Source organism: Vicia villosa, unplaced genomic scaffold, assembly GCF_029867415.1.
Source record: "Vicia villosa cultivar HV-30 ecotype Madison, WI unplaced genomic scaffold, Vvil1.0 ctg.001519F_1_1, whole genome shotgun sequence".
NCBI lineage: Eukaryota > Viridiplantae > Streptophyta > Magnoliopsida > Fabales > Fabaceae > Vicia > Vicia villosa.
Window position 1 is genome coordinate 94,316 of NW_026705649.1, and position 12,312 is coordinate 106,627.

Here is a 12,312-nt window from a genome sequence, read left to right on the forward strand (position 1 = left end):
GTATTCAAACAAGCAACAACAATGCTTGATTCAACAAGAATAATACTAATATTATCAACAACCTCATCAAATACAATAGAGGTACCATAATGATAACCAACGACGATACCAAGATTAACTATTAATCTTCTAATAGTAGTCTTCTTTTCCCCTTCTTCTTGATATCAAAATTGTAGGAAAATTAGACTGTTGAAATTCTTGTCTTTCTTATTAAATAGGCATTGTAATGGACTTTTAGAGTTTAGAGAATAACCTAATTTTATCCATCGACATTGTAAGATCATCATAATTTTACTTGTTATTTTATAGTCTGAATTAATCTTTTGACTTCTTCATGAAAGTTATATCTCAGGAAGTTAGCTTTCCTAGTTTCACTTCAACCAGAGTTACGAATCTCCAGATATGATCAATATATTGCACATAGGTAAAATTGAATTTGTAGCAATGTGTTGCTATTTATCCAAACTATGCTGCTATTTTGTGTTTAATCTAACGTGGAAGTTTGGCATGGTGAGAATCGCGTTGCACCTTCCTTGAGGAGCGAAGTTATTGTTTGGCAAAATGTATGGATTGCGTTGTTGTGCTAAGTAGTTTTGCATAAAACATTGAAGAGGATTATAAATATTATGCACAAATTGAGGCTTGCAACTTACAACCAAATTCAGCATAATCTATATATACAAGCAGGAATCCTAAAACACAAACCTCTAATTAGAGCCAACCCTACACAAAGTAGAATTTCTCTATAATGAGGTCGACTTCAGCTCTGGCAGTAGTTTGTAGATTTAATTAAGCCTTCAACCTTCTGCACCTGAATTCTGAAGTCGCGCAGTGTCTAGTTCAGACCGCATCAGCACGTTAAATAAATTTATTCTGCAGCGTTAAACAAAACAAATTAATCAACTTTCAGTAAAAGATAAAAGTATTTGGAGGGTTGTATATGCCGAATCCAGTAGAAAAAGTCAGAGTTTGTGTTCTTATACCGTACCCGTCATCAGTTATGCAATATTCATTGAGTACAATAATCTTATTGTGCTTTTCTGTCTTGCGTCCGGTCCTGTTTCTCCAGGGGTAAAAGCGATAAAATCCACATCCTACATAAACCAAAATTGAAGTATTCGGCTACAATGATAATATCTCAATAGATGCGATTTTAATGCAATGTGAAAGAATAAGTAATGAAGAGCTTACGACACATTATTTGAAACATAAAATATCGGAAGCCTTTCCACTCCTGCAGGTCTCCATTTAGATCTTTCAAAAGATATTTCTTGGTCAGCCTCCGATCCAGTTGCAGTTAGAACAAACTGAAACGTACGATGTAACATACCAATTTACTATCACTCATAACTATAACATGTTATTTTAGTATTTGACTAACAAAACAAAAAATGTGAAAAATTCGTAAGTCAAAACGCAAGGGTAACACTCACAACCAACACAGTCACACATACCAGTGGAAAAAGTATAGCCATAATCCCATAACTCACAAGAGGAGAGAAAAAGAATATAGCCAAAACGCATGGACTTCCTGTAATGGCACAAATCACTTATTAATCTCAAATATGAAGAGAATCATAGGATGAAGTATCATACATGAAAGAAAAATGTATTCCATAGTTCAACACTCTTCAACAAGAAAATGCTGCTAGACTAAACTTTAAACATCAACAAGCCTAGTAGGCAACAACATATATTGAATTATTAGCATTCTGTTCTGTAAGTGCACAATTCTTAAAGTTGAAGATTCTCAATTCCCATTCTCATACACCAAATCTATCCTTGCACAAACAACCCTTAATATTATCTCTAAGCAGATATGTTAAGGACTGGTTGTATGATTGTATCATATCTTTTATTATCAAATATACAGAGAAAAAGAATTGTTCTTCTTAAGGTTTGTAAAATAAGTCGTTTTATCTGAGAGGCGTCAAAAAAGAGATCACGTGATTTTGAACATGTATTTTTGGTTAGTGAAACAAACAGGTGTTCTTTATAAACTTAATTGCAAAAAAAGATTGTCTATAAAAATCTTACCAAAACCAGCAAAAAATGGCCAGTAAGACTGAAAGTAGTCCAGCCTTCTGTCAAGAGCCACTTCATTGAAATTCCATTTATACCTAATCAAAAAGCATACTTTAAAACATGTATCCAATTGGTGAAGGAGAACCTTAAGCAAAGGTGTATTAGGACTACATACTCGAAGCAGTAATATGCATACATCCAGGAAAGGAGTAAAAAGTTGAGCACCTTCCCTATGAATGGTATGAAACCAGTTGCATAAACCTGCAAATAACATTGGATATTGCATGATTCTAAACGAATAGGAAGGATAAAACAAACCAAAATCAAATTTATTGAATATAAGGCATAGATAGTATATTTCCCAACATGGGAACAGAAAGTATAACAATTTATTACCTCAAGAAAGAAAACACTCAAAAGGAGTATCGAGTACACCTGCTCTCCTATTCCGATCATAACCCTGAGTTAAGCAAACAAAGTAGCTGAACCTTTTAGTGTTGATTTACTTGGTAACAATTAATATCAATAAGAAAGAGAGAAAAAATGCAGTATGAAGCAACTATTAATTAGATCTTTACCCTTCAAGGCCAGATGGTCTTTTTGCTTGAATAGCATTTTGCATAATTGGTGTGTTGTTTTGGCTGGAGACTTTGTCCACAGTAAGCTTAGATCTTCCCATTGCAGCATACCCATACTTGGCAATGTCATTGTACCTAAATACACACCCTTAGCACTTTTTATAGAAATAAATCCTACCTTTCAACTCGGCATGAAAACAAATATGAAAAATAAAAGCAAGAGTTCCCAGAAGGGGACAGAGCTCCTAACAGTCAAAGCTTTCAGCTAGAAAAGAAGCAAAAAATGTGCCCTCCTCCTTTCTTTGTGATTCACCCTCCTTTCACCAGACTCATTTTTCATTTCCTCTAAAAGCTCACTCCCTCCAATCTCTCATACTCTCAGAAGTCTTGCGAATTAGGTAAGCCTACAGAATAAACCCTTAGGACCTTAGCTTTTGGATCCTTGTTACCACAAATTCTCATTTAGATAACAATATACTAGTTCATGACCACTTTATGGAAAGTTAATTAGATATGGAAATCCAATTGACATTACTTTGTTTGAGATTGCAATGAAAACATGACAATCAACTGAAAACTCGCCTATGGAACCAAACACTATTTCGCAATATTGATGTGTTTTGACACCTGTGTTGGGATTTGTAAGCTAGAATCTCCAACAAGAATTTCAATTCAGCATTGTTTTGGTAGAAAAAGAAGCAGTCCAGAATATCCATTCTGTAGGATTTGACACATGGGTGCAAAAAGGGATTGGATGGCTACACTATGTCTCTACTTTGTGGTGTTTAATGACCTTTCAAAGAATAAATCTTATTCTCTTAAAATACTTCCATGATTTATGAAATTTCATTTCTACGTAATGAAGGCGCAGTGAAATAAGTAATAACTTGACAAGGAAAATCACAAAGAAGGCCAGCACAATGCATCAAACATGACAAAAAAGATGGGCAGAATAAATTAGAGAGTGAAAATTACCATAAGGTGCTTAGAACTATGCTAAATACATATAATGGGTAAAACCAAAGAGCCTGCAAGGAGACAATCACAAAAGATTAGTTGGAAAACCACATTCATTCAAAGCCTTTGCATGGTGGCAGTCTAGATATTGAAAGATATCTAGAATACATTTAACAATAAAAAATGAGAAAATTCTCAAGAGCAATTATGTAATTATCTCGACAAACACTAGCTTTTGAAACTTATATTTCTCGTAGGCATTCCATACTTTTATTTATCGTAAGTTTCAATTGGCGTGTAATTTTTCTTCTCGAGCGCTTGGCTCGGTTTTTTTGTAACAAGCTTTGAGAACTTGGGTTCTCCTTTCTATATATTCTTGATTACAAAAAAAAAAATCAACTTATGGGTCAGCCGGTCTGTTTAACCTGCCTGTAACATAGTATGTAGATCAACTTATTGGTGAAAATCTGATTCAGCGCAAATATTTGAACCGTATTGCTATCTTAGGCATATTATATAAGATAACAAAAAACCCAAAAGCTGTGATGCAGAAAGTCCATGATCAGATCTGCTTCCAAAGTGATATTAGCTCAAAAAAATCGATTTTTTCATACATAAACTAAAATGCTGAAAATCCATGCTAGTTATAAAGGCAAGCGGATAAGAACGAGCAACAAAGCGATTTTTCAGATCAAAGTACAGTTCAAAAATAACATATTATATACTTACATAAAAGAGCTGAATGAGAGCAAGACGTAAGAAAGAATAAAATTTCAAAGTTCCACCTAATGCACAGAGTTCATGAGAAACAAGCTGCGAGCATCGATCAGGTAATATCCACCACAAAGTAGGAATGACAACCGAGTTTAGGACAAATATACTGCAAAAAAAATTTAAAGATGTTCAAATCATCAAACACATCGATTATGCATGTATGTATCAACCAATAATGTTCAGGTAAGTCAAAACAGATCTTCACATATCACTGATCAGTTCACTCATCTGATCTGAGAACAGTCAAAACCAGTGAATAGGATATCAAAGACACACTAGTAACAAAAAGAAACAAAAAACATGGCAAAAATACAAGGGTCATTCTAACAAACACCTTAAGGGCACTGTTTAAAGAATCCACACAAGGAAAACCTAGGGTTAGAAATTGATTGGTAAAAACAAAAATAGTAAGTAAAAGTAGATACCTTCCTAAGAAAATGAAACCATTGAGGAGAAAACACTGGCCTGTTCGCATCAAAAGATTCTTTGACCTACAAAACACCAAATTCAATTTCAATTTCAATTTTCAATTTCAAGTTCAAATTCAAATTGGTGAAGTGAAAGATGAGTAATTGAGTATGAAAACTTACCTGAGACAGAGAATAACAACGCGGTGAAGGCAACATGCTTCTTTCAAACCCTCAAGCCATAGAACACCGCAAGACTTCACCTTTTCCGTTATCTGCTTCATCATCAACGCTTTACTTTTACTTCACCTTCAAAATTCGCATATTCATGATCATCATCAAATCAATATTTATTTTTTATTTTTTATTTTTTTTATTAATAAGAACCGATCAACTAAATTTATAGAACAAAAGTAACTTGTTCTGTTTTTATTTGAAACATAGTAACAAACTTTGATGAATTTAAGGATTTGAAACAATAACCTTAAAAATAACACAATTTGATAAAGCTAAGGATTTTAAAAAATAGCCTAAAAACAACTTAGTTGTCAATTAATTTTAACTTGTTTGGTTTTTATTTTTCTTCTCATTTTTTAATTGTGATTTGACAATTCATGTCTCATACATACACACATCTATTGTAAACCAAAAATGATATAATTAGGTCTTTAAATAAATTAAAGAAAATTTAGTCCTTAAAAAAACTTTATTCAAAAAATAAATTAAAATTTTAAACATTTTTGTTATATATATATATATATATATATATATATATATATATATATATATATATATATATATATATATATATATATATATATATATATATATATATATATATATAGGGAGCGTATCCGGTGAGAACTCATATCTTTTATGAGAAACGAGAACTATCAATATCAACCATCTGATTTAATTAACGCTTAAGATTTAATAATTCCATATAAAGAGCACCTTATTGAATCTTTTCTATTATATTTAATATTTAAAATTTTCATAAATATAAAATCTTTCCAAAAATATTTTTCAATATGATATTTAATTTTACTATTAACATATAAATTTAAATTTTTTACAAGATATCTCGTATAATGTTTTTTAAACTCTCGTGATCCTTTATAACTGTTTCAAAAAGAAATCATATATTTATTGGTATGGAACTCTGTTATTATTTATTTTACCAAAATATACATGTCTAAAATATATAATTTTTTTCAATTATTAATCGTTGTATTGTTAAGGAGTTCGAAATATTACTATTTACAAAAAAAATCATATTCTATATTTTTGTTAATTGTTAAGAATTTTTTTTGATATTTTAATTTGGATTATTTATTTCTTACTAAATTTTTTTTCTTCAAATTTTACCATTGTGATTATTTTAAATAAATTTTATTTTTATTATTATAATATTTTAATAATTGTTGCCTCTTTTGAATATTGACGAACTAGAAATTTTAGTCTTATTTTTTATTTAATTTTTTTATATGTTATCATTCTTGCAAGTAGCATATTGAAAATTATTTTCATTCTTTCAAGAATAATAATTTTATATCGAAACAAAAGGAATAAATAATAAGATTAAAAATTATAATTTATTAATAGTTAAGAGGGGTCATAATTATTAAAATATTATAATAATAGTATAAATTATTAAAATAGTCACAATGATAAAGTTTGTAAAAATAAAAAATTTCCAAACACGCAAATAAATAAATTAAAAAAATTAAAATATTAGTAATACTTTCATATTTTTTAAATATTTTTAATAAAACATAAGTGATAAATTAAATAAAAATATTTTTTTATAAAAGAAATATTTTTAATTAAATAAAAATATAGATGATAAATCAAGAATGTACTTTTATTTTAGTAGAATTTGATAAAAGAATAATTTCCTAACTTGTAAGTAAATAAACCAGACACAGTAAAATAGAGGTAATAATTTTAAATTCTTCAATATTATTAATAAAACAATTTACAAGTGATAAATAAATAAAGTTCTTTGTCCAAAATAAAATTGTATACCTTAGACATGTCTATTTTACTGTCATGTATATTTTAGTAAAATAAATAATATCAAAACTCTCCAACAATAAAAAATAAAATAAAATATGATTTGTTTTGTAATAGATGTAAAGAATCAAAAGAGTTTGAAAAAAAATGTACGAGATAAGATGAAAAAATTAAAACTGATATGTTAATGATAAAATTAAATATGATATTGAAAAATATTTTTGGAAAGATTATATTTTTATGAAAATTTTAAATATTAAATATAATAGAAAAGATTCAGTAAAATGCTCTTTATATGGAATTATTAAATTTTAAGCGTTAATTAAATCAGATGGTTGATATTGATAGTTCTCGTTTCTCATAAAGATATCAGTTATGAGACATAGTAACAAACTTTGATGAATTTAAGGATTTGAAACAATAACCTTAAAAATAACACAATTTGATAAAGCTAAGGATTTTAAAAAATAGCCTAAAAACAACTTAGTTGTCAATTAATTTTAACTTGTTTGGTTTTTATTTTTCTTCTCATTTTTTAATTGTGATTTGACAATTCATGTCTCATACATACACACATCTATTGTAAACCAAAAATGATATAATTAGGTCTTTAAATAAATTAAAGAAAATTTAGTCCTTAAAAAAACTTTATTCAAAAAATAAATTAAAATTTTAAACATTTTTGTTATATATATATATATATATATATATATATATATATATATATATATATATATATATATATATATATATATATATATATATATATATATATATATATATATATATATAATAGGTAATATTTTCTTAGGAAACTAATATAATTTTTTTTAGTACAGACTAAATTAATACTTTCATCTTTTATTCTATTAAATTGCTATTTTATTTTATTTTTAATACATGTTTTGGAATTATTCGGTAAGAAGAAGTCGATTTTGACTCTCAAAGTAATTAATGATTATTTAATTATTAAGTAAAAGTATTCTATAGGTGTAAAACTTAATGTACATGTATTTTAACCAAGCGTTTGGGTTTGAGTGGCAAACGAGTCTCTACAAAGGACGACATTCGGGGAATATCGAGTTTGATTCCTGATAGAAACAACGCTTGGCTAGTGCACGTGCCTCCGTAGCACGACCCGGATTAGTCGATCTACTAAGTAGGTCGGAACCGGTGGTGATAAAAAAAAAGTACATTTATATTACCCAATAACACTTGGATGAGATGGCGGAGGTCTTTTTCAACTTAATCATAGGTCCTAGGTTCAATCATTGTCTTGGGTATGCAGGACTCTTAAATCTCTTAAGGGTTTTTTGGTGTGGGAGTGCTAACCTTGCAGTCCATGATTTTGGTGTTGGAGTGCTAACTTTGCAGTCCATTCTTTTAAGGGTTTTTTGGTGTGGGAGTGCTAATCTTACAGTCCATTCTTTTAAGGTTTTTTTGTGTGGGAGTGCTAACCTTGGAGTCCAGGATTTTGGTGTTGGAGTGTTAACCTTACAGTCCATTCTTTGTGATATACTGCATTGAAGACTTCTAGATCCGCTCCATTCTTTGTGATCTGCTGCATCGAAGACTTGTAGATCTGCATCTGATGTGAAAGTCAATTTGCCATAGCGAAAGGCCAAGATAAGGAAGAATGATCTCTATTTAGAACTCCTTCATACCCTTTCTACCCGACGTCCCTTCCAATTTTTGACATCGATGAGGCCAAAAGGAATCACCGAGCAAGGGGAAGTGGCAACAAAAATCTCAATAGCTTGTGTAACGCCCCCGACTACTTTCGGGATTATCGACTAACTCCACAAATTAACACTGATTTTTTCAGCATGATTTGTCCTCACTCACAAGCTTTTTAGAAAACTTCCCAGAAGGTCACCCATCCTATTGCTCCAAGTAAAGCACGCTTAATTGTGAAGTTCTTATAGAATGGGCTACCGAAAAGAAGATGCATTTGGTTGGTATAGGTAGTACCTATCAATCTTGATAAGACATCTTTCAACCATGCAGTCTCTTTCCTACACAGCCTCAGGATCCCTCTCATTCCGATGTGAATTTGGTTTTCCCCTAAAAGCTGCTAGGAGTGTCTCATTGTCATGCCTCGTGCACCGACAAGCACTCCCCCGCCCTAGGGTGTTACATGTAACCACTCTCCGTCCTCTTGGCCTCGAGTGTTACATGCCCTCCAGTATGGATGGAAATTGACTAGGCTAGGCTTTAGAAGGCCTGAGTCTGGCCTACGATAAACTTACAAGACCTAAGTCTGGCCTATGACATACTATAGGCTCTTTATTTTGGCCCGGTCTAGCCTTTTTAAAAGCTTAGCCTCACCTGAAAGCCTACTTAGAAGCCTGTTTCTCATTAAGATTTTCAATTAATCCATATTACTTAAGAAGCCTTATAGGTCGGTTTATATATGCATATACAGGCCAACCTATTTAAAATTTTTTCTAATATATATGCATATATAGGCCAACATATTTAGTTTTTTTCTAATATATATGCATATATAGGTCAGCCTGTTTAGATTATTTTTAATATATATGAAAATATAGGCCGACCTATAAGGCTTCATAGGCTTTTTTAATAGCCTAAGTTTGCCCTATCTAATTAAATAGGCTTTTAAAAAAGCTTATACTAAATAAGTCTGGCCTGGCCTGGCCTTAAATAGGCTAGACTTTAGGCCCTTGTAGACCGGTCTGTCCTATTCTCACCTCTACCAGCCAGCTTCCACATGGTTCATTCCCGAACCACATCTTACTGGGAGAGGTCTGACTCTAATACCATTTGTAACGCCTCAGACTGCTTTCAGGATTATCGAAATTGCTCAAAGTCAAGCACGCTAAGTGTAGAGTTCTTATGGAATGGGCTACCGAAAATAAGATGCATCTTATTGGTACATGTAGTACTTATCAGTCCTTATAAGACATCTTTCAATCATGCAGTCTCTTTCCTACACAGCCTCGGGATCTCTCTTATTTCGATGTGAATTCTATTTTCCCTTAGAAGTTACTAGGAGTGTCTCATTGACATGTCTCGTGCACCGACAACCACTCTCTCGCCCCCGGGTGTTACATGTAACCACTCTCCGTCCTCTTGGCCTCGGCTATTACAGCTTGCTGGGCATACCTTGAGATGGTCATGATGTGAGTATACATGCACGTAGTCCGGGTCAACGGGAGATCCCGATTTGCTAGGTTACATCTCGATCTTGCCACTCATCAACACGGGAGTAAGGACATGCCAAAGCCAGATACAAAGCAAATAGATAGAAAATCAGCGAACGTGTATTTCATTGTTATAATTTTTTAGAAGTAGTTGTCAATGCCATCGAATGGATTGGGGCCAACTGCGTTGGACGCATAACTACCTCGTTCCAACTAACAATAGGCCGAGAAACTACCCCAACCGAGGGGTCTGAACAATATTCATGCTAAGTATTTTAGAAAAGGAACTCGAATTTCTAATAATTTTGTATTACCCTCTAATATGAATAACATTATAATATTTATCAAAATGGTGTGAAATGCCCCCCAATTTATTTTTAAAACATAGGGAAAGAAATAAAATGCATTAAGTTGCAGATGGTGCACCACCCCCTAGAAGCTAGCCACTCCAAAGGCATGGGCAGTGGAGTCCGGAGACGTCAACCTCGAGCCAGGCTTAAACCAGGGGGCACGGAGTGAGAATTACGCCAGTTCCCCACATGCAGGATGGGTAATGATGTAACGCTTAAAGATCATGTTAATTCCCAACAAGTAGAAAGGTCAAACAAAAATATATTAAGTTACCCTACTCCCGACAAGGATGAAGCACGATACCAATCAACAGGGAAAACATCAAATCCTAGGCTAATAGGTCAATAAAAAAGGAAAACAACTTAAATAGATTAAACCATTAAAGCAACCCAGTGGTAGGGAAGAAGGATGATTAACATAACAAAAACAATTTAGTACAAATCCTAAAAGTGCAACAACGGCACTCAAGCCTGGCCAAGACAAAAGGCTATATATAAGGATCTCCTTTGGGGTCTTCGTTATCTTTTATAATGGCTCTATCCCAAGCCATTTTCTTTGGGTCCAGTTTTGTCTGAGGATGAATGTTAGTACATAGAAGCTTCACCTTATCGGTCGTATCCTTAAAAGCACCAAAGGTAGCCTTAGGACCCTCGTCAATAGCTTTATTGACTCACTTGTGCAACACCGTCAACTTTTCAGTATGAATCTCTTGCTCCTTGGCATGATAATTTTCTCCTTCTTTGGGGCTTCTTCAGCCACAGTCAGTTGAGAGGTCAAAAAGACCAAAGAAGCCTTTGTATCCCTAAAGGCCTTATCTTTGGCCTCTAAATATGTCTGCATATCGGACATGTGGGAAGCCAGAGTATAGGGTGTTCCATGGGTGTCTACCTCCTTCTGAAGGACATATTACCTAGCCATTTATTTCTATAGGTCGAGCAACTTCTTCTGTAGTCACGATCGGTCAAGGAAAGTTGTGTGATACTTCTTCTTCTAGATATCTCTATCCTTATATGGATTACCTGGAGTAAGAACATACCCTCGACATGAACCATCCATGGACACCGAAAAATCACTAGGAACATATGGAACGTGTTCTCTGAAATCGACTTCATCTTCTCAGCTTCAGAAAATTTTTGGAGGAAAGCAAGGTATTGCTCTGGCACTCAAGCATGTGCCTCCTATAAAGTGAGTGGTATCGCATATTATAGGACATCAGGAAACTTGAAGAGAGTATACAGAGTCCCAGAGCCAAGAGCAGCAAGTCCTTTGGGAGAAGAATTAGATAGCTTGAACCTCTTACTTGAACTTTACCCTGGGAAGCATCTAAATCCCAACCTCTATGGGCATTATCAATATAAGTTAAAGCCCAATCATTTGAACCTTTTCCATCCCAATAGAAAAAGTCTTCCCCCGACCAAAAAGGGTCGAGGAAGATTAAGTCGCAGATGGACCCCTAGTGTCACCTAGAAGTTTCTTCGGAACTCCCCCATTAGAGTGGCGGTAGAAGAAGTAGAAGGAGAATAAGTGGTCACCCCAACTTTCTGCTAAGCTTTATTCCTGTCAAAAATACTTTTCACTACATGAATACCGCCCGAAGCACTCGTATTGCAAACGGATGTATATATTTGTTAAGGAATTACATAAGTAAATAGAAATTAAAGTCAATTTCTCTCCTCACCAAAAAGTTCCATCCTCTCATTAGCATCAACGACACCTATTATGACTCAGGTATCAATGAGCCACTTCTTCTGGAGTGAGGGACCCACATCTTAAGGGTCGACCTTGGACCTTCCAACAGGCCGCCATGTTTTTCTTCATTAATTCCATAAGTAAATAAAAATCAAATTCAATTTTCTCTCCTCACCAAAAAAAAAAATACCTCCTCTCATTAGCATCAATGACACATATTATGACTTAGGTGTCAATGAGCCACTTCTTCTGGATTGAGGGACCCACATCTAAAGGGTCGACCCCTTCCTTGTAACATAGGACCTTCTAAAAGGCTGACATGATTTCCTTCATTAGAACTTCCTCTAGGTC

The 12,312-nt window shown here is 33.1% G+C and overlaps 1 protein-coding gene across 1 annotated transcript; it reads right to left on the bottom strand.

Annotated features, from left to right (window-relative positions):
- Window positions 1-584: 584 nt before the first annotated feature.
- Window positions 585-5,211, bottom strand: LOC131635615 (protein EI24 homolog). Its single transcript, XM_058906249.1, has 12 exons — window positions 4,925-5,211; window positions 4,760-4,825; window positions 4,290-4,440; window positions 3,579-3,631; window positions 2,604-2,738; window positions 2,422-2,485; window positions 2,201-2,286; window positions 2,038-2,120; window positions 1,455-1,531; window positions 1,192-1,307; window positions 989-1,094; window positions 585-873 (listed from the first exon to the last, which is right to left on the bottom strand). Exons 1-11 carry the CDS (start codon window positions 5,026-5,028, stop codon window positions 1,028-1,030), a joined length of 1,002 nt encoding a protein of 333 aa, XP_058762232.1. The 5' UTR covers window positions 5,029-5,211; the 3' UTR covers window positions 585-873; window positions 989-1,027.
- Window positions 5,212-12,312: the final 7,101 nt, after the last annotated feature.